This window comes from Mustela putorius, unplaced genomic scaffold (assembly GCF_011764305.1).
Source record: "Mustela putorius furo isolate JIRA1106 unplaced genomic scaffold, ASM1176430v1.1 tig00000592_pilon_pilon_pilon, whole genome shotgun sequence".
Lineage (NCBI taxonomy): Eukaryota > Metazoa > Chordata > Mammalia > Carnivora > Mustelidae > Mustela > Mustela putorius.
This window is the reverse complement of record NW_025421426.1, coordinates 8,796,713-8,821,295: the sequence shown is the minus strand read 5'-3', so window position 1 is coordinate 8,821,295 and position 24,583 is coordinate 8,796,713. Positions and strand designations below refer to the sequence as shown.

Genomic DNA, 24,583 nt, shown 5'->3' with positions numbered 1-24,583 from the left:
TGACCTCCCAGGATGGGCTGAATGCCTCTCCTGTATTCCCACAGTCCCTTGTTCATCTTCTATGACAGAATTTACCACTCTGGGTTGGAAATTCCCACATCCTAGTTTATCTCTCCTGCCTGTGGGTTCCGTGTGGCAGGGACAGTGTCTTGGTCTGTGTTTATCCCCCCCCCCTCCCTCCCCACGCCCGTATTGGCACATGGGAGAGAGCCAGTGAATATGTGTTGACGGAAGATACATGAGGAGCACAGAAGATGCCAAATGGGTCACTTCTCCAAGAGGTGGAGTTTCCTTTGGGCCTCGGGCTGTAGTGTTCTCTATCTTTGCCTCTGGGAAAGAGCATGCTTCCATCCCAGAACACCAGCAAGGTCCCAGGTATGGTCAAGGAGGGGAACCAGGAGAATCGAGGGTGTCCTGGTGAATGGAGAAGGACCCCCAAGAGCAAGGAAGCACTCACATGTTCATTAAAAACTGGGCTCTTTGTACGTGCTGTCCGCTGAAACAGCTCGGCGGGATACCATTAGCTCCGTTCAACGGAGGTTCAGAGAGTTCAAGTGGCCCCGCAGCTGGATGCGCGGGCAGAGGGATGACAACCAGCTGACGCCAGACCCCTGGCTCCTCTGCCTTCGCAGGTGATGGCAACCCCAAGGAGAGCAGCCCCTTCATCAACAGCACTGACACAGAGAAGGGAAGGGAGTACGATGGCAAGAACATGGCCCTGTTTGAGGTGGGTTGCTGGGGCGCGCCCCCTCCCCATTTCATTTCCCCGTTCATCGGCCGTCCCTCCCTCCCTCAGGAGGTGTTCTCCTCTCCATGCCCTCCTCAGGCCCACCTCATTCTCCTTCCCGTCACCCCTGCTGCTCCCTCTCCTCATCCTGCCATGTCTTTCCCTGTTTTCCATGCTCGTTCGTTCCTCCTCTTCCCCCCGAGTCATCCCAGCCCCCCGTGGTTCGAGATCCTTGACCCCACCTCTCCCGGCCATGTAGCCCGCCTGTCCCTTCCCTAGGACCTTGTGTCTTACCACTGCCCCCCCTCCCTCCGCAGGAGGAGATGGACACCAGCCCCATGGTGTCCTCCCTGCTCAGTGGCCTGGCCAACTACACCAACCTGCCCCAGGGAAGTAGGGAGCATGAAGAAGCAGAAAATAATGAGGGTGGAAAAAAGAAGCCAGTGCAGGTGAGGGCCTTGGGGAAAAAAGGATGAGGGAGGAAGGAGGGGTGGGGGGGGAGAGGATGGGGAGACAGAAGAGTGTCCACTGAAGGGGTGGGTGATGGAGGCAGAGAGCTGGGAGTTAGGGGGCAGAGGGTGAGGAGGGGTTGGGGGATGAGGGGTAGAGATCAAAGAAGGAGGGGAGAGGGGGAGGGGTGGAGCACCAGAGGTCAGAGGGATGAAGGGATGGGGGTGCAGAAAGGCAGAGAGATGGAGAAAGGGGAGAAGGAGTGGGTCTGGGGTGTTGGAGGTGATCAGCAGCTGCCGGAACTGACAGTGGCCTCCTCGGCAGGCCCCACGCATGGGCACCTTCATGGGCGTGTACCTGCCGTGCCTGCAAAACATCTTTGGCGTCATCCTCTTCCTGCGACTCACGTGGGTGGTGGGCATCGCGGGCATCATGGAGGCCTTCTGCATGGTCTTCATCTGCTGCTCTTGTGTGAGTGACGCCTTCCCCTCCCCGCTCCGGACCGCTGGGCCAGAGCAGGAACCTGGGGTGGGGCGGGGGGGGGGGGAGGGAGGCGGGGAAGCATGAGACCTGAGCTTTTTATAGGAACCACTGCGTATGAGCTTTGAGAGTAAATTAGGTCTGATTGGTCCTTCCTGCATCTCACAGGCTGCTCCCCGATGGCCACTAACCAGGTTTCACCTGGATCTGTGTTTGGGTGTGTGTGTGTGTGAGTGAGTGTGTGTATAATTACACAAGTAATGCAGATTCATTGATGAAAAAGATAGGCGTAGTGAAGGAAATCAAATCCTTCTAACCTGGAGCCTTGAAAACCGCAGTCGTTAACATTGTGGTCGGCCCCGGGCTCACAAAAAATGGCAGCGTGGGTCACAGACAGCTTTGTAACAGGATCCTTTCCATCCTCCCTAAAATATCAAATATTCACCAAACACCTCCTTCTCGCCATGTTTCCATTTCCTCGCACGCGACCCGAGAGCCACCTCTGCGTGTGTGGTAGCCAGGACTGACGCTAGTACCCCTATTTTATTTCTTTTTCACTTTTATTTTGACGGAATTTCAGACATGGAGAAAATTTGCGAGAATAGAACAGACATTAACCCATTATCGTTTTTATTCCCTTCTCTAAGTACCGTTTTCCCCTTGAATTTGAGAGCAAGTTGCAGACATGATGCCTCGTTATCCCAAATCCTTCAGTGTGTGTTTACTAAAAACGAGGACATCCCCTTACATAACCACAGTGCAATGATCAAACCCAGGCAACTAACATTGAGACATTAACGATGTCTTAATAGTGACCCCTTAATCATGGTTGAGCAGCAGGCCTCATTCAGATTTTGCCAATTGTCCCAATCATGTCCTCTGTAACTGGAGGAAACTCAAGATCATGTTTGTATTCATTTATGAGCTCGTTTTAGCCTCCATTAATCTGGAGCAGCGCTTCCTTCTTTGTTTTTCATGGCATTTCCACTCTGGAAGAGCATGGATCAGTTAGTCTGTAGAACGTCCCTCAGTCTGGGTTTGTCCCACATCTGCTGAGGATCAGATTCAGCATGTGCCTTTAGGTAGGAAGACAGCACGCCTATTTTATCGATAAAGACACTGAGGCTTAGAGAAGTGAAGGGACTTGTCCCAGGTCAGACAGCTGGTCAGAGGCCAAACTGGGATTTCCAGAGCTCTCTGATGAGCACACGTAGCTTGTGATGCTTCCGTGTGCGTGGTGAATAAGAGGTTTTCTTGACAAGAAGGACTTGGCAGGAGTAGAAGTTGGAACACGACCAGGGAGAAGCTCAGCAAGGACTTGTGGGTTTGGCAGGTGTTTATGGGGTATAAGGTTTGGCCTTTACCCAGGGCATCGCGGCCCCTGCCCCAGCTGCCACTCTGATGATCTCTCTCCCGACAGACAATGCTCACGGCCATCTCCATGAGTGCTATTGCAACCAATGGAGTTGTACCTGGTATGTGATGGGGTTTCTTGGAGGGGGAAGGGGTCTGGATGTTTGGGAGGGCGGCCTGGATGGGTGGAAGGAGAGACAGGGCTATGGGGTTTATGGGCCTTCAGGACCAAGAGAGACAATACTGCTAACCTGGGGGCTGGGCTGTGATCCTGGTGGGGTACAGGGGGGCAGTGGTATTAAGGGGAAGGTAGGGAAGCTGTTTATGGAGTTGAACAGGGCAATGCCATATTTCCCTTTGCCTGAGACCCTCCTCTCTGTCATCCTATTTTTCTGAGCCATGACCTCCTTAGAGGGGTAATTAGCTACATGGTAATTAGTGCAGCAAAATCCACTCAGAGTGGCTGGCTTAGTCTCCCACCAGTCCTAGGGTTGCAGCCTGTAAGGCGTGAGGCCCAGAACAACTCCTTTCTCACCTCTGTCCCTGAGCTCTCTCACCCCTAACGGCAGCCCAGCTTCCCTCGAACGACTCGCTGACACCAGGTTCTTTCTGCAGCTGGCGGCTCCTACTACATGATTTCCAGGTCTCTGGGCCCAGAGTTTGGGGGCGCCGTGGGCCTCTGCTTCTACCTGGGCACTACCTTCGCTGGGGCCATGTACATCCTGGGCACCATTGAAATCCTGCTGGTGAGAGGGGTCGAGGAGAGGGTGTGGGGTTCCAGGCTGTCAGTCAGTTTACTAATGCTCCCTGGACACCCCCTAGGGAGAGGTCCAAGCCCCTCAATGAGGCCAAAAGGAAATCAGATGTGGTTCTTTTTTTTTTTTTTAAGATTTTATTTATTTATTTGACACAGAGAGAGAGAGATCACGAGTAGGCAGAGAGGCAGGCAGAGAGGGAGGGAGAAGCAGGCTCCCCACCAAGCAGAGAGCCTGATGCAGGGCTCGATCCTAGGACCCTGAGACCATGACTTGAGCCAAAGGCAGAAGCTTAACCCACTGAGCTGCCCAGGTGCCCCTGTGCTTCTGTCTTTCAAGAATTCACAGTCTAGTTGGGGAGACAAGATACAGTAATTACGTAACCGAACAGCTGCTGTTCATCGGGCACCCACTGTGCTCTCAGCAGAGTTCCAATCGCTTTACAGTCATTTTCTTGAATCCTCATGAGGATTCAGTATTATTATGCCCATTTTACAAATGAGAAGCTCAGAGAGGTGACGACTTGCTCAAGGTCACTCAGCTACTAAGTAGTAGAGGTGGATCAATAAGAGTAAAATCGTGGTAGAAATAATAATAATAATAAAAAACTGATGTCACACAATAGCTGCGTCTCGGTTGCCTGTCACGTGCCTGGGACTGCGCTGGCTTCCCAGTGCATGTTCACTGTCCAGGGCTGGTGACCAGTAGGCTGCAAAAGAGAAGAAGGATGTGCGGGAGCCGAGTAAAGAGACCTGTTAGGAGTAGCAACTGATGAGAAGAAGTCAGGTTGCTGGTCAGTATTTGAAGGGGAGGCTGCCGATGTGGGTCTTGGCTCTTCGGGCCCCCTCTGTGAAGAGGTAGGAGCTAAGGAGGGTTGCCTGGCACACAGAAAGTGGGGCTGACATTTTCCAAGCCCCTACCGTATCCAGGCTCCTTGGCCTGCAATTTATCATTTTAGTTTGTCCTAACAACAGTTCCATGAGTTAGATAATGTCCCCATTTTACAGAGGAGGAAAGCAGAGTTTAGGAATTTTAAGGAACATGTGGAAGGGATATGGAGCTGTGCCTTTCTGACCCCAAAGCCAGTGCTTTTCCACTTTATCGCACTGTCTTAGAGAATGGAAACTAAAAGATGCAGTGTCTGGTTTGGGGGCAGAACGGAGGAGTCTGGGGCCAGGGAGGATGGATGGTGAATAAAAGACCCAAAAAGCCACATTCTGAGAGGATAATAATAGACCTCCATGACTTAAAAAATTAAATAATTTAAAAATTATTATAAAAACAGTTCAGCCCATTGGGTAAAACTGCCAATATATCAGAGAACATAAAAAGGGAAATAATAATTGCCCGAACAAAATCATCATTAACATTTTGGTGTATTTCCTTCCATTTTTTTTGGTTTGTTTTACAACATGATATTGTATTTTGTCTTTGTAAAATAGATCTGTATGGGTTTCCCTAAATAATTAGAAGCTCCCTTTGTAAATATCATTTATAAATGAAAATAACTTTTCTAAGAATAGCAACATATTAATATTTGGTATGGGAATTTTAGAAGATACACATGTGCAGAAAGAATACAGATGATCACATCTCCTCCTATCAGTGGATGTCATTTCCAGTCTTATGCTACTGTAAATATGCCGTGATGAACATTTTTTTTTTCCCCAAAGTGTCTTTCTGCACTTTGGGTTATATCCTTGGGGGTGATTCTTGCTGTGTCACTCACCTGACCTCCTTGGCCCTCTTCTGCAGGCTTACCTCTTCCCAGCTATGGCCATTTTTAAGGCAGAAGATGCCAGCGGGGAGGCAGCAGCCATGCTGAACAATATGCGTGTGTATGGCACCTGTGTGCTCACTTGCATGGCCACTGTGGTCTTTGTGGGCGTCAAGTATGTCAACAAATTTGCCCTTGTCTTCCTGGGTTGTGTCATCCTCTCCATCCTGGCCATCTATGCTGGGGTCATCAAATCTGCCTTCGACCCGCCCAACTTCCCGTAAGTGCTTTTGCTCTGAGCCTAAGGCATTGTCTTCCTCCTCCCTGGCTCGGTTTCTGGGTCTGCAGTGCCAGCCCCTGCCCACCTCCCTCTCCTCATCTCTCAGAATCTGAGTGATTGTGGATTCAGAGCAACCTCCCTTTGGAGCGAAAAGCTCTCCTGGTTTGGGGGGAATCTCTGCAGGGTGGGGTAATATGTTCTGCAGGTGGGCAGAGTTTCCCCTGTGAGGGTCAACTACTTGCGGGTGGGGGGGGCTTAGGAAGAACCATGTGGGACGATTTCTTTTTTTTTAAATTAAAATTTTTTTTTTTAATTTTTAAATTTTTTACAAACATATATTTTTATTCCCAGGGGTACAGGTCTGTGAATCGCCAGGTTTACACACTTCACAGCACTCACCAAAGCACATACCCTCCCCAATGTCCATAATCCCACCTCCCTTCTCCCAACCCCCCCCCCCCCAAGTGGGACGATTTCTGAAGGGATGACTCTCTATGTTAAGGGAGCATTTCCTGGATGGGGACAAATTCCTGGAATAGGACAACTTATTAGTGTTGGACACCTTTTCTATCATGGGCAAGGTCACAGAAGAGAGGGTCTAGGGGCTCAGATGTCTGTGGGCTGTGCCTCTTTCTTAAGGACAGATTCCCTTTCATGTCACTGCCAGGATGACGCACGGAGGCTGTTGTCCATGGTGCTGAAACACAGCGTTGCACTAAAACGGTGCTTCTTGGCGGTGGTTGCATATTAAAATCGTTTGGGGGAGCTTTGAAAAAACACTGATTCTGGGCTCCATCCCAACTAAATCAGAATCTCTGGATATGGGGCCCTGGGATCTGTGTTTTTTAGAGCTCCCCCAGTGGTTCTATTGTGAAGTCAAGACAAGGTTATGTCCTTCCCCCATCTTCCTCCCTTGTTTCTCTCCCTAGGATCTGCCTCCTGGGGAACCGCACACTGTCTCGCCATGGCTTTGATGTCTGTGCCAAGCTGGCTTGGGAAGGAAATGAGACGGTGACCACAAGGCTCTGGGGCCTTTTCTGTTCCTCCCGTTTCCTCAACGCCACCTGTGATGAGTACTTCACCCGAAACAATGTCACGGAGATCCAGGGCATCCCTGGCGCCGCCAGTGGCCTCATCAAAGGTCTGGGGGAGGGAAGAGGGCTGGTGTCCAGGAAACACTACAGGGATTGTGGGTTAAACGGTCAGGATTAAGGAACTCTCCTTGGGATTCACTTAAATTCAATGAGTTTTAATTGAGCACCTACTCTGGTCCATGTTCTGTCCTTTGTATCATGGAGGAATATCAGGGAGCCTTCAAATATCTTACCACCTAGTAGCAAAGAAAGTCATCAGTTTAACAACTATTCACTAAGCATTTTCTTAGTTTCTAGGACTGTGCTAAGCACCAGGAATACAGAGTAAATAAGTCACAGTCCTTGGCTTCAAGGAGTCTAATAGCTGACACAGATGTATTTGCAAATAAATGGCAATTTGAGTAGATGTGCATTCAATGAACAAAGACCTCACAGCAGAGGGACCAGTCATGTGTACAAGGTGGCAAGACAAGCCTTCCTAGACTCATCTTAGAAGAGTTTTGAGGGAAAAATAAGAGATTTTGAGTTATACTAGGGGAATAAAGGAATTAAGGGAGAAGAACAGCTTACCTGAGAGCATGCAGACAGAGAAGAGCATATTGTGTCCTTCCAACCACAAATAATTTGGTATGACTGGGGCATAAAGTGCAAAGGAAGGAGAGGCAAGAAATGATGTTGAAGAGGTTGGCATAAGCCAGATTGTGGCAGGCCTTGGAAGCCATGTTGAAGTGTTTGAACCATGTCCTAAGGACAATGAGGAGCCACCAAAGGGGTTCAGATAAGAGAAGAACTTGGTCAGCTCATCATTTCTAAAGGTTCACTCTGGCTGTTAACATGGATAAGGTAAAAGGGAGAGAGAACAGTGGCAGGGAGTCCAGGAAGAGGGTGATGCTGAGTCCAGGAGAGAGATGATGGTTTTCTAATCTAGCGCGATGGAGTGATGTCAGTGGGCGTGGAGCTGCGATTCTTCCCCATGACTGTTTGGTCCCCCAGAAGACATGTAGCAATGTCTAGGGACAATTTTGGCTATCACAACTCGATGCTTGTTACTGGCATCTAATGCATAAAAACCAGGATTTTGCTAAACATTCTACAGTGCTGTAGGACAGCTCTCCATGACATTTTGGTCCAAAATGTCAGTAGTGCAGAAGTGGGGGAACCCTGGAATAGAGAGAAGGGGCATATTTGAGAAATATTTAAAAGGAATAGTGGGCAGAAGTCGGAGATGGTTTTGAAGTGGAAATGGGCAGGGGAGCAGCTGAGGGCAACATAAAACTGTCTGAATTGATGGTGGTGGTGCCATTTGTTGAGACAAGAGGCACAAAAAAGGAGCTGGTTTGAGGTGGCTGGGTGCTGAGATCGGTTTGGGACACAATGAATCAGCCTGAGAGAGCTCTTTATATGATTTTTTTTACCCCACTAGACAGGACTATTTGAGGGCAAGGACTAGATCTGATTCACGTGCAAAGCCTCTGGACATGGCCTGGCCCAAAGCAGGAGCTTAGGAAATGTTGGTGGAAATAAAATAGAGCCAAGACCCCAGGGAAGTGAGAAGTGGTGGACACTGACCCTTCCTTTTTGCCCACCCCACCTCCTGGCCCTAGAGCTCTAACACCCTGACTTCTGGTCTTCCTCCTGAGCATCCTCTCTCCCCCCACAGAGAACCTCTGGAGCTCCTACCTGACTAAAGGGGTGATTGTGGAGAGACGTGGGATGCCTTCGGTGGGCCTGGCGGAGGGCACCCCTGTCGACATGGACCATCCTTATGTCTTCAGCGATATGACCTCCTACTTCACCCTGCTGGTTGGCATCTACTTCCCCTCAGTCACAGGTGAAGGGGAGCTCAGAAGACTCCTGGGACTGATGGGTGGGGAGAGTCAATAATGATGTGAGAAATTTCTTAGTCCTACAATCTCATCACATGGGCAGGAGCCAACAATCCAGTTCCCATTGCACAGATGAGGGAATTAAGGCCAGGAGAAGCCAAAGAATATGGCCAAGGTCTCAACACCAGTTGGTATGCCAGGACTAGATCCCAGGCTACCTGACTCCGGGGTTGGTGTCCTTTCTTCTTATTCTGTTTGGTCTCCTGTGGACCCTGTCCTAGCTGTTCCTCTGTTCACAGGGATCATGGCTGGTTCTAACCGCTCTGGGGACCTACGGGATGCCCAGAAGTCAATTCCCACTGGCACTATCCTGGCCATTGCCACCACCTCTGCTGTCTGTATCCTGCACTGCTGGGCTGGGAGCACCCTGGGCGGGGAGGCCTGGGGGGAAGGCAGCTTCAGCCGCTGTCTCACCCAGCTAGCTTGGGAAGAGAAAGGGGAATGTCACCCTGGAGATTCTCCTTCATCCTCTACTACAGATATCAGCTCCGTTGTTCTGTTTGGGGCCTGCATTGAGGGGGTCGTCCTGCGGGACAAGTAAGTAAGGGAATCAGGGCTGATTCTGTCCTGGGTGGTGGGTATAGGGGACTAAATTCTGGGAAACAGACACAGCACGGAGTGCTGAGCCTGTGCAAGGGGAATTGTGGGAGGAAGGTCTCACAGGGTTGCTCACAAACTTACCTCATATTATATTTTATCTTGCTCAAGAAGCTTGGATGGTGTCTCTCTCTCTCTCTCAAGGATAATACTACTTCCCCCCCTTTAAAATCGATGAACTCATTTAACATTTCCTAGATGTCTATGTGTTGGTTGTTATCCAGAGTTCTGTGGGGGGAATAAAGATAAATACATACTTTTTGTCCTGAGGGAGCTCTTTGGGGGCTGGTAACCATGCTCAACAACAGACTTGGAATGCAGCGTGGCAAGGGTGGGATAAAGTAAAGTAGAAGCGCTCTGGTTGTGCACAGGACACAGCAGCCCTGTCCCCAGGGGTGCTGGAGAGGAGGAGGTGATGCTGGAAGTGCCTTATGCATGCTTTCTCATTTATCCTCTATTTATTTATTTGGGTTTTTAAAAAAGGATTTTATTTATTTGAGAGAGAGAGAGAGAAGCGGTGAGAGAGGAAACACTAGCAGGGAGAGTGGGAGAGGGAGAAGCAGGCTCACCCACCGAGCAGGGAGCCCAATGCAGGACTCGATCCCAGGACCCTGGGATCATGACCTGAACTGAAGGCAGACACTTAACGACTGAGCCACCCAGGCGCCCCCATATCCTCTTCACTTTAAATGTTGTGTAGAGATTACTTAGGTGACTAGGCGTGGGAAGGGCATTCTAGGTGGTGGAAATAGCATGAACAAAGGTAGAGAAGAGAAACAGCTCTAGGGTGTGTGTGTGTGTGTGTGTGTGTGCACATGCACGTGGGTGCCTGTAGCTATAAGCAATTCAGAGCTTCTGGAACATACACTTTTGAAGGGTGTGGGCATGCGCCACCAGCAGGGTGAAGTAGGAGGTCTTGTCACAGAAGTCAGTTTCCATGGTGCTGTCCTGGCTTCTGTAAGGGCTGGGGGAATGGGAACATGAGGCTGGAGCCAGTCCTGGAAGCCTGATTTTTGGTACCAGGACATTAGAGCTTTATTTTATAGAAAACTGCAGGCACCCTGACAGGTTTTAGCAAGGCAGTGACCTGGCCAAATGGACAATTTGCATATATTACACTTATTCACTTTTGAGGGCAACTTAATCAACACTTATTTCATTTAATCATAGACCTCCCACAAGATCGCAAGGGATTCAGCAAGTCATCCAGTAAAACCCTTCATTTGATTCTCGTAGTCCTTCAGCAATGGCCCATTTGAGCATAACCTCTGGTTCCACACTCTAGTCACAGGGCTCTCTTTACCGACCTAGGAGACATCTTCCAACTGAAGATAGTGCCATTGTTAGAAATTGCTCATCTTTGATGTTCACACCACACGACCATGACCACGCAGTGAGGTTGGAACCCCATTTTTCAGATGGAGGCACAGGTTCTAACAAGGTTCTAACAAGCTAAGAGATTTGGCCACATTAACATAATATTACACAATTGACCATTTACTGTGATCACTCTTAGTATCTTGTTCCGGGCATATTGCTGAGCATTTTACCTGTGTTATCTCCTTTTATCTGGTCATCAATCACGTGAGATGGGTTTATCATCATTCTGTTTTACCACTGAGGGAGCTGAGGCAAGGAGAGGTTAAATGAGTTGTCCAGGGTCACATAGAAAGTGTCCGGGGTATCAGGAGCTTTGTCTCCTCCCCCCGCCTTGCTCCCTTAGAGCCTAGGCCTTCGGTGGGCACACAGCTGGTCCTGAGGCTGGTGTAGGAGACGTGCCCTTGAAATTGAGGAGGTATTGCTCACCCAGAATCTCCTGTCCCTTCATTCCAGGTTTGGCGAAGCTGTGAATGGCAATCTGGTGGTGGGCACACTGGCCTGGCCGTCCCCCTGGGTCATTGTCATTGGATCCTTCTTCTCCACCTGTGGGGCTGGGCTGCAGAGCCTCACGGGGGCCCCACGCCTGCTGCAGGCCATCTCCCGGGATGGCATAGTGCCCTTCCTGCAGGTCAGTCAGGGGCGGAGTGTGGGAAGAACAGCCCATCCACTACACCAGCCAGCCAAGCCACTGCCCAGAGAGGCCACCCAGGGAGCCAAGGCCCCCTGGGGCCCTTCCGTTCTGCACTCCCCCTAAGAAGAATGGGTGCGCCTTATTTGGGATTTGGCCTATGGCAGTGTCATCTTTTTGGGGAGAGTTGTTTGCTCTTAGGGGAGGAACAAATGGCCCTCCTTTGGCTGAGTGACCAGGGAGGGAGGCAGCCAAAGGGCAAGAAGATGTAGCTCTCTCCATGGTGCTTAACAAAAAAGATTCACAGAGCACACAGTCATGGCCACTTGCTGACCCTGTAGCTCTTCTCCGTCTGTCCCACAGGTGCTTCTTTTCCCCTTAAGGGATGATTCGAACTTCATTGCACTGAGTTACCAATGCCAGAGTGGGAGAGACACAGCCAAAGCCTGACATCCCCTTGGGTACCCCTAAAGGGTGAGGAATACATGTCCTCTCCCTCCTTCCTCTGGTTAGGGGAGTCCTGCCTCTATTGCATTAGTCCCCAGGACTGGAAAAGAGACATGACGAGTCTCTGAGATCTCAGACCTCTATGGTGGCTGCTCTGTCCCCAGGTCTTTGGCCACGGCAAAGCAAACGGAGAGCCAACATGGGCCTTACTGCTGACTGCCTGCATCTGTGAGATTGGGATCCTCATCGCGTCCCTTGATGAGGTCGCCCCCATCCTCTCTATGTGCGTGCTGGCCTCTTGCCCTCTCCATCAGCTCTGGGGGAGGGGGGACGTCTCTCTACCTGGATCCTCCAGTTGCGACCCTGGATAGCCCACCCAGTTGTTTAACGGTCTGTCTTTTGTTATATGGAGATTCATTCATTCCCACATGCACCATGGTGTGTTTTAAGGGGATTTGGCCTCCAAATCCCTCCCTCAGCACCAGAATGTGATCTGACCACCTCCCCAATTTCTTATCCTCTTTCCCACTTTCTTTCTTTATGCTTCTCTTTCTGTTTCTGCCTCCCTTTGCATCTCTGTCTCTCCTGGGGCTTTTCTGTGTTCTAGGTTCTTCCTGATGTGCTACATGTTTGTGAACCTGGCCTGTGCAGTGCAGACGCTGTTGAGGACGCCCAACTGGAGGCCACGCTTTCGATATTACCACTGGTGGGCGCCTTGTCCCCTTCCCTGGCTGCCGGAATCACCCTCTCGCCTCCACCCCAACCCTCGCCTCACCCTAGCCCATCCCCGAGGTCCAAGGATCCCAAACTAACATAGAGAGCCCATTTCTCCGGCCTTTGTAGCCCAACTAGCACGAGAAAGATTCTGGAGAGGGTCTCCTTCTAATTACACATAGTAATATAACAGGACCATCTGGGGTCTCAGCTGTGGTTCCACCCGTGCCCATCCTGCTCAACATCTTACAGACTAGAAGAGACATCAGTTTCCTTGGCTGTGAAATGGGGGTGACAACCGCACTGACCTCATGGGGCCCTTGTGAGTGTTACGGGGCTTGGTGCACAGAAGATGCTTGCTACGTGGAGCCCGAGGCTCTTCTGATCCTTTCACTTTATGGCCCTTCGGCCTCACAGTTGGCCTGTGGGGCAGACAGGGCAGGAAGGACCCTACTTGCTCTACAGAAAGGAAACAGGCTCAAAGAGGGGAAGGGACTGGCCCCAAGTCACCCAGAAAGACTATGGCATACCAGGACTAGGACCTGGGCTGCCCGACTCCCATCTTAGTGCTCCTGCTCTGCCAGTTGCCTCTTCCTGGGGGCACACTCTTACTGGGAGATCCTGCCTCCACGGGGCTGCTCATGGAGATGACCTCCAGTTCTTGTCATCTAACGCCACACCCCATCTAACTCCTGCTGTCTGAGCCCCGGCACGAGTGACAGTCCTGCCAGGGCTCAGGGGCTGGGTCTTTTTCCTATTGTCCAGGACACTTTCCTTTCTGGGCATGAGCCTCTGCCTGGCGCTCATGTTCATCTGCTCCTGGTATTATGCGCTGGTGGCCATGCTTATTGCTGGGCTCATCTACAAGTACATTGAGTACCGTGGGTAAGCGTTGGTGGGGGGGGGGAGGGCTGGGAGAGGCTAAGGGATGGGAGGGAGTGGGGATAAAGTAAGAGTGGGGGAGGGGATGGGGGGGATGGGGTGGGATTGGGCGAGAGAGGACAGGACCTGAGAGGGAGGAGCTGGCGCTCTGAGAAAAGGAGGTGGCAGAATGGTTGCCTATCCTCTGTCCTGGGGTGGCCTCTTGGGTGTGCGTGGGTCTTACTGACACCCCTGACTTTCTGCCCTGGTTGATCCCCTCGGACCCCCAGGGCCGAGAAGGAGTGGGGTGATGGGATCCGAGGCCTGTCCCTCAGTGCTGCACGCTACGCCCTCTTACGCCTGGAGGAAGGGCCCCCACATACCAAGAATTGGAGGTGAGTGGCCAGGCCTGCATGGGAGGGCCCAAGGGAAAGACAGGAAGGGAGCAGGGTCTGGCTGTCCGCACCTGCTTTGGTCAGTGAGTGCTCTTGTCTGCGACACGGGTCTGCCCTCACCTCCCCTTCTCAGCCCCGCCTAGTCTGACCTTTTCCTGCTGCAGGACCCGGGGCCAGGCCGAGCTGCTCTCTCTTCATCCCTCTGTTCATTCCGTCATGTGTTGAAAAAAATGTACGATCGCAGGATACACGCCAGGCCCCCTCTAGTCTGCAGGAACCAAGTGAGCTGGCAGTTCCACGGAGAAAGCACACGCAGAGACAGACGAATGTCACGTCTTGTGGCATTTGCTCTGGGAGAGGTGGCTTCATTCACTTAGAGAGTTATAGGGGCTCCTAGAAATCTCTAGATTCAGAGCAATTCCTCCACTTTACTTGTGTGGAAGTCAGGGGCCAGAAAAGGTCTCAGAGGTCACAGAAGGCAGAACTAGAAGCAGGAATTTTACCTCGCACTTCTCCACTGAGGGTGCTTTCTCGATGATGGTTCCGTAAGCCCGGCCTCACTCATCTCCCTCAGGTTGCTTGGCCAAGAGGAAGGCCTGAAGGCTGAGCTATGCCTAGGACATTGCTGGCTTGCGCTTGCTGGTGTCTACTCAACTGGGGCTTCCAGAGATCAGGGCTTTGTATTACTCGTCTGTGAATTCTTAAATGCTCGGCACAGGGTCTGACCCCGAGTGCTTAGAGAATGCTCCTAAACCGGTGGCCAGTGTGATGGATTGTGGGGGGGGGGGCAAATGAAAAAGGAAATGAATGGATTAAATAGTTGGGTTGATGGCCAAGTGTATATGTGAATTGGAGGGTGACGGCTGACAGGTGAATGTGTGAATGGACGGGGGCATGTGGATGTCAGGTAATTAGGTGATTAATGCATGTGTAGGGAAAGTAGTACGGATACGAGTGGGGGACTGACGGATGAGATGGCTGGGGGTGAGTGGGTGGATGGATAAGTGAGGTGGATGAGAGGCAAGTGAGTGAGTGGGTGGGTGGTGGGTGGCTGTGCGGGAGCTGGTGGGATGGGTTGATGTTTAAGCGGAAATGGGTGGGTGGGTGTTGAAGTGGACGCGTAGGGGGTGGGGGCATGGAGGATGGATGGCTCGTGAACTCACCGGCTGACGGCACGGGGGTGTGTGGGGTATGGTGGAGGTTGGGCGTGTGTGGTGTGGACCACCTCGCATCCTCTTCAGGCCACAGCTGCTGGTGCTGGTGCGTGTGGACCAAGACCAGAATGTGGTGCACCCCCAGCTGCTCTCGCTGACTTCCCAGCTCAAGGCAGGGAAGGGCCTGACCATTGTGGGCTCCGTCCTGGAGGGCACCTTTCTGGATAACCATCCCCAGGCCCAGCGGGCAGAGGAGGTGAGCCGAGGTCCTGGCGGGGATGGGGAACGGGAGGGCACTCAGGAAGACAGTCCTTGTCCCTTTACACTTTTCCCTCCTTCCCACCCTTGGGATCTCGAAGTGGGCTCTGGCTTTTCTTAGAACAGGAATCTAAGGGCTCAGAGAGTGACGTTCCTTAGAATCCAGCTCTCAGAACCGAAGACCGTCAGAGCCCAAAGGGCCCCTTTGATGCATAAGGAAATTGAACCCTAGAGAAGTCAGGGCACTTGTCTACAGACAAAAAACAGAGACTCAGATTAGGACGGCTTGATTGCTACTCCAGACTTCTCCCTGCCAAAGGATACACCTTTCAGGGTGTTTTCACACCTGTGATTCTCTCGATCCCCACACCGTGTGGAATTGGCAGTGTGAGTACCCACATGTCGTACAGGAGGAAACAGGCCCAGAGAGGGAAGGCAGCTTGCTGACAGCCACAGAGCTGGCTGGAAGCACAGTCAGGATTTGAACCTGGGGCCCTGGCTCTGGGTCATCTGCTCCTGTCCACATCCACGGTCCATGCTCTCAGAGCAGAGTCCAGAGCCAGGGCCGGCAGGGGCGGGCGGCTTGTGCAGGATGGGGCACTGACAGGAGTTTGAGACCTGGTGGGCAGCAGAGGAAGTGGGCTCTGTCTTCGACCCAGGCCCCTCTCTCCCCTCGGGCTGTGACTAGTTGTGGAGAAAGGAAAGCAAGAAGGCCAGAGGGAGGTAAGGCGAGATAGGGAGGGGCACCCCTAATGGCTTGTGACAGTTGGTGTTTCTGCCTCACTGGGCCGTTCACACCCATCTGTCAAGGCCCAGAGCTGGAGGCCTCCGCTGGTCAGCTTCCTTCAACATGCAGAGGCTGAGAATGTGCTGTGAACCAGGCGTGGGGAGATTGGGGGCGGGGTGTGAGACCAAATCCCAGCCCTCAAGGCGCTCCCATGCTAGTCGGAAGATGGAGCATGCCCAGAGGGTTCTCAAGCCCACTTGAGTTCATACCCGAGTAATAGAATGTGTTGTGTGTTTACGATCTGTCAGGCGACATTCTACCTTACCCACATCATGTCTAGTAATTCTCCCGGTTCCTCAGTGAGGTAGCTGTCACGATTCCCATTTGACAGATGGGAAAACTGAGGCCCGTAGAGGTTAGGTGATTTGCCCGAGGTCCCACAGGCAGGAGGTGGCAGAGGTAGGAGTTGAGGCCCTCTCTGACATCAGGGTAGGGGTCCAGAGTGTGGGGGATGGAGTCAGAGCCCTGGAGTTTCACCCCTACAGTGACAGCCATTAGCTGGGTGGCCTTAAAAGCAAGTCTTAATTCCTCTGAGCCTGAATGAATTTCCTCCTCTGTAAAGTGAGAGTAAGAAGAGCCTTACCCTCATAGTGCAGGCAGAATGTGCATTTAAACTGCTTATCATCCACGCTAACTTTTTAAAAGTCATTTGAAGCAAATCGTCTGGGCATGCAGGGGAGCTCCGTTCCATGCTGGTCTTGGTGGGGGGGGTGGTCTCAGGCAGGGTGGAATGGACGGTGGGGGGAGGGGTCTCAGCGGAGCTGGAGGGCTTGCAGGGGGACTGCGAAGGATGGCGGGGCAGGGGCAAGCGCGGGGTCCTGTCATGAAGAGCTTTGACGCATCAACAAGGGAATGGGAGCCACAGGACATGGGGACCCATGCACAGTTCGGGCGCCCCGGGCGGAGTGTCAGGAAGATCGGGATGACGCAGGGGACAGACAGGAGGAAGGGAGGCCACGAAGGGCTGAGCAGGGCCAGGGAGGCCTGAGGCTCATCCTTACCTGACACGCCCCCCTCACCGCCACCTTTCCCAGTCCATCCGGCGCCTGATGGAGGCAGAGAAAGTGAAGGGGTTCTGCCAGGTAGTGATTTCCTCCAACCTGCGTGACGGCGTGTCGCATCTGATTCAGTCTGGGGGCCTCGGGGGGCTGCAGCATAACACGGTCCTCGTCGGCTGGCCCCGAAACTGGCGGCAGAAGGAAGACCATCAGACGTGGAGGAACTTCATTGGTAACACGGGGAGGGCGTGGGGCCGTGGGGTGGGGTGTGTGTGCTGTGGGTTCTTCTTCCTGGGCCCGGGTGCTATTTCCCAGATGTGACAGGTGTGGACTCTGCATCTGCAGGTGTGGGTGTTCAGAGCTGGCTGTGTGCCAGACGCTGCACTGGGTGCCGGGACTCAGGTGTGAAGGAGGTAGTCCTGGGCCCCGGAGAGCTGGCTCGGCCTGGGGAGGGCGTCCGTGGAGACCCATGGAAAGAGCTGCAGCTGTGAAGTCAGAGAAGCCGGGGTCTGAATCTCGCTCGCCTCTGGCCCTTCCTAGCTGTGTGATGGTTCACAAGTGACTCACCCTCTCTGAGCACTGGATCCCTCGGTAGTAATGCAATAACGAACGATTACAGACCACGCTCTCTCCGTGGGCCAGACTCAGCCTCTCGTTCTCTCAGCAGTCCCGGGAGGGTTATTCCCTGTTATCGCCACTTTATTGGTGTGAAACCAAGGCACATAGAGACTGAGGAATTTGCTCCAGGTCACACAGCTGGTAAATCTAGAGGCTGCCCTGGCGACTACTCCAGGCTATTCTGGGCCCTTAATGGGGGGGTGGGTCATAGTTAGAAAGCAGTTGAGAGCATAAATGAGGCCACGTGCGGGAGAGTTCCTAATAGGAAGGGCACGTGGTGTTATTGCCATTGACAGGTGGGGAAACTGAGGCCCAGCGAGGCTGAGAGGCCTTCCCAAATCCAAACAACAATGAAGTGATGAGACCTACGTGGATGCTGGTTTTCTGACGACTCCGTCCAAGGCTGGGGTGGGGGCGAGGTGGGGCGTTGGGTGCCAGGAGCCTCTGCGGCTGCCAGTGGGTGCGGGAAAGGGACCAGGGTCACTGTGTTCCCATCTGGCCCTCTCCTTGGCCCTCCCCAGAGCTGGTCCGGGAAACCACAGCTGGTCACCTGGCCCTGCTGGTCACCAAGAACGTGTCCATGTTCCCCGGGAACCCTGAGCGCTTCTCGGAGGGCAGCATCGACGTCTGGTGGATCGTCCACGACGGCGGCATGCTCATGCTCTTGCCTTTCCTGCTGCGGCACCACAAGGTGAGGGCGGGCTCCGGGGCTCAAGCCTCCAGGTGAGCTCCTCCCCGAGAGCTCCTGGGAAAGGGGGGCTGACCACCCCCCTTTGTCTGGGAACTGATTGTGTCTCCTCCTGCGGTGTCCTTGCCTGTAAAGGAGAGCAGTGCTTGGCCCACGCAAGGGATGCTTTAATGGGGGACCCTTACTTAAGGGAGTTCTTGTAGGCAGGGACCCCTGAGATAGAGGATTTCGGGTCTGCGGATAGGCATGGGAAGGTGGGCGGGAAGGGCGAGGGACAGGGTCCTCTCTAGGGTCGGGCTCTGGATCTCTCCTCACTGCGTCTGGGCTGGACCTTTCTGGGTCCCTCTCACCCCTGCAGGTCTGGCGGAAGTGCAAGATGCGTATCTTCACGGTGGCCCAGATGGACGACAACAGCATCCAGATGAAGAAGGACCTGACCACCTTTCTGTACCACTTACGAATCACCGCGGAAGTCGAGGTGGTGGAGATGGTGAGTGCCCAGGAACTGCCCCGAGGTTTTGGAGTCCTTCCTGGCTCTCTTTGCCCTTGGCCCCAGCACCGAATAGGGCAAACCCCAAATCCTTCAGCTTACGACGATGGATCTCCTCCCCACCCTATCCACCTCTTAGCCTCTCACATAGTCCCCCAAGAGCCAGTCTGTCCCTCCATCCGTCCGTCTGTCTGTCCCTCCCTCCCTTTGTAGGAACAGCCGTGCCATTAGATGCGAGGCGCTGTCTCGTACACTTTATGTATATTCTCACGGCAACCAGTGAAACAGAACTATCGGCATTTTCATTTCACAGATTAGGAAGTCGAGGCACAGGAAGGTTAAGTAATTTGCCCAACAGTACAGCTGAGCGGCAGAGCCAGGATTCACGTCCCGGCAAGCGGGCTTCAGAGTCCACGCCCCTCGCGATTGCGGGCCAGAGCCTCTCCTCTGTGTTTTCTCCCGTTTATTTATCCCTCCGCCCGTCCCTCTGTGTTCATTAATGTGTTCATTCACTCAACCACCCATTCATCCACGTATGTATTCATTCATCACTGTTCCTTTATGAAATAATGTCTTCCCCTTCTCCATTCACCCAGGTAATTAATTAATCGACTCATTCATTAATTCACCCATTCATACGCCTGGCCCTGCGTAGGGCTGAGCAGGGAGCGAGCTGCATTGCCTTCAAGGAGCATTGCCCGAGGCTTCGTCCTTGTCTCCCACAGCTATTGGTTAAACTAGGTCATTAGGTGGAGAAGCCCTAGGCTGGCGGAAGGAGAGGAGGCTGCCTCCCTTCCCTTGGCCTCGCCCCTGAACTCAAGCTTTCCTCCCTTGCCCCCGTCACTGCCCGCCCACAGCACGAGAGCGACATCTCAGCTTACACCTACGAGAAGACACTGGTGATGGAGCAGCGTTCCCAGATCCTCAAACAGATGCATTTAACCAAGAACGAGCGAGAGCGGGAGGTGAGCTCGCCCTGAGAGGGCTCTGAGCGCCTCAAGCTGCTGCCCAGTCTGGGTCAGCACGGCAGGGAGGGCCCAGGGCTCCCACTCCCGGGCCGCTGGCACCGCCTTCCCCCTGGAGTGAGCCCGCCTCGCTGCACCTACCAAGCCTGCCAGCCAGGATGCCAAGGGCTTTGGCCTGGGTGACAGACGCCCCCCCCCCCCCGTATGTGACTTCTGGGGCCGAACGGAGAACAGCGGAAGCTAAATATATATGGATAATGATTCCTCAGGGGCACGGGCTGCGAGTGTGGGGGACGAGGGATCACGTGATAAACCCTGCCAGAGCGGGCACCAGATGGGCGATAGGGGATGCAGCTAACGGTGGGAGTTGGGGCTCACCTCCGAGGGTGTGGTTGCAGAGTTCTCAGGGGTGATGACAATGAGTCTCCCGTGGGGTGTGGATGTCAGCCTGCCCAGGTGTAGGCCCTGTGGGACCACTCCTCCCGGGCAGCTGGGAGGGCAGCCGCACCTCAGGGGGTGGAGGCCTCGGGGGAAATGAGCGATGGTACTCTGGGACCAGGGACAGAAGAGCTCTCGGGGGCAGGTGACAGGGTGCCTGGGGAGTGGGGGGGCAGATCCTGTAGGTGAGGGTGACAGACCACGGTTGAGGCGGTCTCCCAGGTGTGAGTAATGTATTTCTCAGATTGGGGTTAATGGGTTAATTCCCTCAGGGGAATGGGTGGGTGCCGCTGGGAGCTGGGAAGGATGAACACTCCAGGGCACTGACCACTCAGAACTGGCCGTGGGCTCTAAGCTAAGATAGAGCCCTGTGGGGGCGGGGGCAAGTGTTAACCCTTTGGTTGCTGGAGGGTGTTCTGCCAATGCGTTGGAGCAGCCCGGTGAGCAGGGCTGTAGCTGTTTGACAAGGACACACCGCAGTATTCCAACAACTGGTACCGCTTCCAACATGCGCGTCTGTGGCTGGGCAGCAGCTCTGGCCGTAGCTCTTTGCAGGGCTCGGGTGCTGAGTGAGAGCAGAGCTGGTCCTAACCCGTGTCACTCTCTAGATTCAGAGTATCACAGATGAGTCTCGGGGCTCCATCCGGAGAAAGAATCCAGCCAACACTCGGCTCCGCCTCAACGTCCCAGAAGAGACAGCCGGTGACAGCGAGGAGAAGCCAGAGGAGGAGGTGCGCGGCGGGGGTGGTCTGGCCCCATCCGGGGCAGAAGCTTTGGCCTCTACAGGAGTCACATGCTGCCCCCTCATTCATCTCCCAGGTGCAGCTGATCCATGACCAGAGCGCTCCCAGCTGCCCCAGCAGTTCTCCATCCCCAGGGGAGGAACCCGAAGGGGAGGGCGAGGCAGACCCAGAGAAGGTGCATCTCACCTGGACCAAGGACAAGTCGGCAGCAGAGAAGAATAAGGGCCCCAGTCCCGTCTCCTCTGAGGGCATCAAGGACTTCTTCAGCATGAAGCCGTAGGGGCCTGGGGCCTTGGGGGCTGGGGGCTGGGGGAACCTACAGGGTCTTTACTCCCCATGGCAGAGCAAAGGAGCAGAGGAGGTCCTGGTCGGAAGACCCAACCCAAACCTTGTCTGGGTTTCCCCATCTGAGAACTGGGGGGTTGTGCTGCTTAGTGAGGATCAGTACTCCCAGGCGGAGCCAGTGAAAAAGTGAAGGGGGTGTGTGTGTGGGGGGGTGGGTGGGGGTGGGCGTCCCTGGGGAAGGGGAAGGGGTGATGATGGCCCAAGTCCTCAGTCTCTCCTTCTTCTGACCTTTCTCTTGTTCTTCTCTTTGCTTCTCCTGTGTTTCCTGAAGGGAGTGGGAGAATTTGTAAGTGCTTCAAGACTTTTTTATTCTCTCTTCTGGGTTGCCAGGGTCCCTGCTCTCCTGACTCTTATCATGAACCCTCAGTTCGTGGTCCTGGCCTTTGGGGTCTCTGAATAGCCCCGTCTGGAGAGGCCTGGGGTTGACCTGGTGCCAGCGGCCCAGTGCCCCCGAGGCTGGGAGGGCCGTGGGTCCAGCTTTCCCAGTTCCAGCTCACGGGCTCTCCTCTCCTCTGCCCCCCACCCCCTACCCCAGGAACCAGTCCAACGTGCGGCGCATGCACACCGCCGTGCGGCTGAACGAGGTCATCGTGAAGAAATCCCGGGAGGCCAAGCTGGTTTTGCTCAACATGCCGGGACCTCCACGCAACCGCAACGGTGACGAAAATTGTATCCTGGACCTAACGTGGGTGGTGGGGGGTGCGGGGCGGGGACTCGAGGCGGACGTCAGGGGGCCGGGGTCCTAGCCCTGGGATGGAAGAGCTGAGCCTGGTCCTGCTTCATTACCTGGGACCCGGACGGTTCCAGGGCCCAGGGGTCCCTGGCGCCGATCGCAACCCCCATTCCACCCGGGAGCGGGGTGTGGATGGGCAAGAGACGGTCTTTCTCCTTGACGCGCGCTCAGACATGGAGTTCCTCGAGGTCCTCACCGAGCACCTGGACCGGGTGATGCTGGTCCGCGGCGGTGGCCGCGAGGTCATCACCATCTACTCCTGAGAGCCAGGACCTGCCACCCGGGCCCGAGCGCGCCCGGCCGGCGGCCCCGGAGCTCTCGCCGCGCCCCCCGCCGCTGTCACCGTTTACATACAGACCCTGTGCCCGCGCCCTGGCCCCTTTCCCCCGCTGCCTGAAGCCCGGAGGCCACGCCGCTCGGGGCTGACTCGGAGAGGACCGCCCCAAGCGGAGGCCGGAGCCCGGGCGCCCCGTCGGCGCGTTGCTCCGCGGGCCCGACCTAGCCCCGCGGGAGGAGACGCTGCAATAAGGCCGGGGAGGCGCGGTGAGCGCGGGGCGCGGGGCCGTGAGGAGTCCCGGCGGGCCTCGCGGCCCGGTCCTCTCCCCGGCCCCGCCCGGTCCTCGGCGCCGCGGCGCGGGCCCGGCTCCCGGCGTCCCGAGGGCGCGCGGTGGGGAGGCCGCGCTCGGCCGGATCCGCCGCCCCACCCCGCGCGGGGCCGCGCCTATACATAGTGTACAGGAGACATCGCGTGTATTTTTAACGTCCCCATATTTCTGTGACTAGAAGCGCAACGGACTTCTCTGCTCGCCACTGTCGAGCTCTCCCGCTGGGGCGCCCGGGGGAGGCGGCGGCCTCGGGGAGGCTGGGTTTTCCCGGACGTCCGAGAGTTTGGGAGCAGAAGTGCTTTCGGCTTAGGCGAGGGTCGCGGCCCTGGCCCCTCGGCACCCTCGCCCCGCTCTCGCCTCCTCGCCCTTCCCGCGCGCCCCTGGCTTCCGACCCTTTCCACGAGCTCTTTTCGGAGATGGGGTGAGACCAGTGTCCGGCTTTTCCTGGATCCACCTCCCAGCGGCTGCGGGGAAGCGCGTGGCCTCCTCTAGGCTCCAGGCTCCAGGGCAGGGGAGGGGCTCCTCGGGGATGGGGAGAGACCGAGGAAGCCCCGCCCCCGTGCCTTCGCTGGGGCAGCAGGCGTCTCTCCTCGTCGGCTTGTCGCCTGCTCCCCCTTTTCCATGGCTTCTCGCCAAAGACTGAAGCTGGGGAGCTGGACGGCGTCCCCTCCCCGGAGTTGCGTCCCTGGGACAGGCGAGGGAGGAAGGGGGGCGATTTGGGTTTAGGGGCCAGACCCACCGGGGAGGCTCCAGCGCTGCCCCTGATGTACCCTCTCCTGTCCCCATCCGGCAGCTCCGGCCTCCAGGACCCAGTCGCCCTCTCCGCGTCCCGGGGCCCGGCCTCGCTGCCCAGCAGCGGCCTCTAGTTGCGTCTCCCAGACACCTGGGCCTGGGGGAGGGCTGGGGTTGCCATGTGCTTTGTTCTTAGCGCCTCTCTGCCCTCCTCCAATTAGGACCCAAAGCCTTTGGCTTCTCCAACTCCAATCTTTGGCGCTTTTGCTCCAAGCAGCCCGGTCAGAGGCGCCCTCTATCCCTAGAGAAGGCGCATTGGGCGGGTTCCCTTCCCCCAGGGCACGTTACTAAGGGGGATAGGCACTGCATGCTCGTTCCAGCGCCCTCTGGGTTCAGTACCTCCAGCCCCAGGGCCCTGACATTTGCACCTAGTTAGACACCCTGCCCACCTCCCAGACAGAGCTGGGGCTACTGGGTACTCCTGACCTCACCACCTCCTTCCCTTTGAGCCCAAGGCAGAGAGCTGGAGCTGTTGTCATCTATAGACTGGGTCAGGTGTGGCTGGAGGTAGGTCTGGACGTCTGCCTGTTAGGCCAAGCCCTCTGAGATTTGGTTGAGGGGGCCAGATAGACTCTTCAGAAAGTTGGAAGTATTAAGACACCAGCCCCAGCCCCCACCTGACCCCCTGCATCTTCCTAAACACCACCCTCTGAGAACCACAGCTGGGCCTAGGCTTCTGGGTGTTCTGAACATCCTAGGCTAAGTGGTGGACTGGGCAGAAGAGGAAGGGGTCTGTATCAACACCAATTAGGGAACCAAAGTTGCACTATCTGGGCCCAGAATGTCTGGTTGGCAAGAGCAAAGTTTCCATTGAGGAAGACAAACATCCCACAACAAAACCCAACTTTTCTGTGCTACATGTGCAATATTTGTTATGAATGTTATCACAAGTCATTCATCAAATTATCTTTATAATCATTGTAGCTAGATGTTTCATGTCCATTCAAGTGACTTTTATTCTGAGTGCAATATTTCAATAGCCTTGTAGTGATAACTAGTGTTGCTTTTGTTTTAGACGATCTATGTGCAGGGCAATGCAATGAAGTTGAAAACCCTTGTAAATAGGAGAGGTTGCAAACCAAATCAAGATTATTTATTACTATTATTAGGCCTGCCTTTAATTTTCAGTGTGTTTCAGTATTCCGCATTCTGCCTCAGTATTGATCTTGTGTTCTTTGTGCCAATACGGAAAGGAGCGCGTTGGT

General features: G+C 54.5%; 1 protein-coding gene across 2 annotated transcripts in view; it reads left to right on the top strand.

Annotated features, from left to right (window-relative positions):
- SLC12A5 (solute carrier family 12 member 5) overlaps positions 1–23,123 on the top strand; it is a 35,842-nt gene extending 12,719 nt beyond the window's left edge. For both annotated transcript variants that reach the window (XM_045082142.1, XM_045082143.1), the window contains exons 2-26: positions 633–727; positions 1,045–1,176; positions 1,502–1,648; positions 3,078–3,132; positions 3,626–3,756; positions 5,521–5,762; positions 6,692–6,903; positions 8,517–8,687; positions 8,982–9,080; positions 9,222–9,279; positions 11,173–11,347; positions 11,959–12,077; positions 12,402–12,500; positions 13,274–13,393; positions 13,660–13,764; positions 15,006–15,174; positions 16,998–17,193; positions 18,101–18,270; positions 18,626–18,757; positions 19,615–19,722; positions 20,769–20,891; positions 20,980–21,179; positions 21,520–21,534; positions 21,784–21,917; positions 22,153–23,123. In XM_045082142.1, the coding sequence (XP_044938077.1) occupies positions 633–727; positions 1,045–1,176; positions 1,502–1,648; positions 3,078–3,132; positions 3,626–3,756; positions 5,521–5,762; positions 6,692–6,903; positions 8,517–8,687; positions 8,982–9,080; positions 9,222–9,279; positions 11,173–11,347; positions 11,959–12,077; positions 12,402–12,500; positions 13,274–13,393; positions 13,660–13,764; positions 15,006–15,174; positions 16,998–17,193; positions 18,101–18,270; positions 18,626–18,757; positions 19,615–19,722; positions 20,769–20,891; positions 20,980–21,179; positions 21,520–21,534; positions 21,784–21,917; positions 22,153–22,244 (3,299 nt within the window). In that variant the 3' untranslated portion in view covers positions 22,245–23,123. The remainder of the gene's footprint in view (positions 1–632; positions 728–1,044; positions 1,177–1,501; positions 1,649–3,077; positions 3,133–3,625; positions 3,757–5,520; positions 5,763–6,691; positions 6,904–8,516; positions 8,688–8,981; positions 9,081–9,221; positions 9,280–11,172; positions 11,348–11,958; positions 12,078–12,401; positions 12,501–13,273; positions 13,394–13,659; positions 13,765–15,005; positions 15,175–16,997; positions 17,194–18,100; positions 18,271–18,625; positions 18,758–19,614; positions 19,723–20,768; positions 20,892–20,979; positions 21,180–21,519; positions 21,535–21,783; positions 21,918–22,152) is intronic.
- Positions 23,124–24,583: the final 1,460 nt, after the last annotated feature.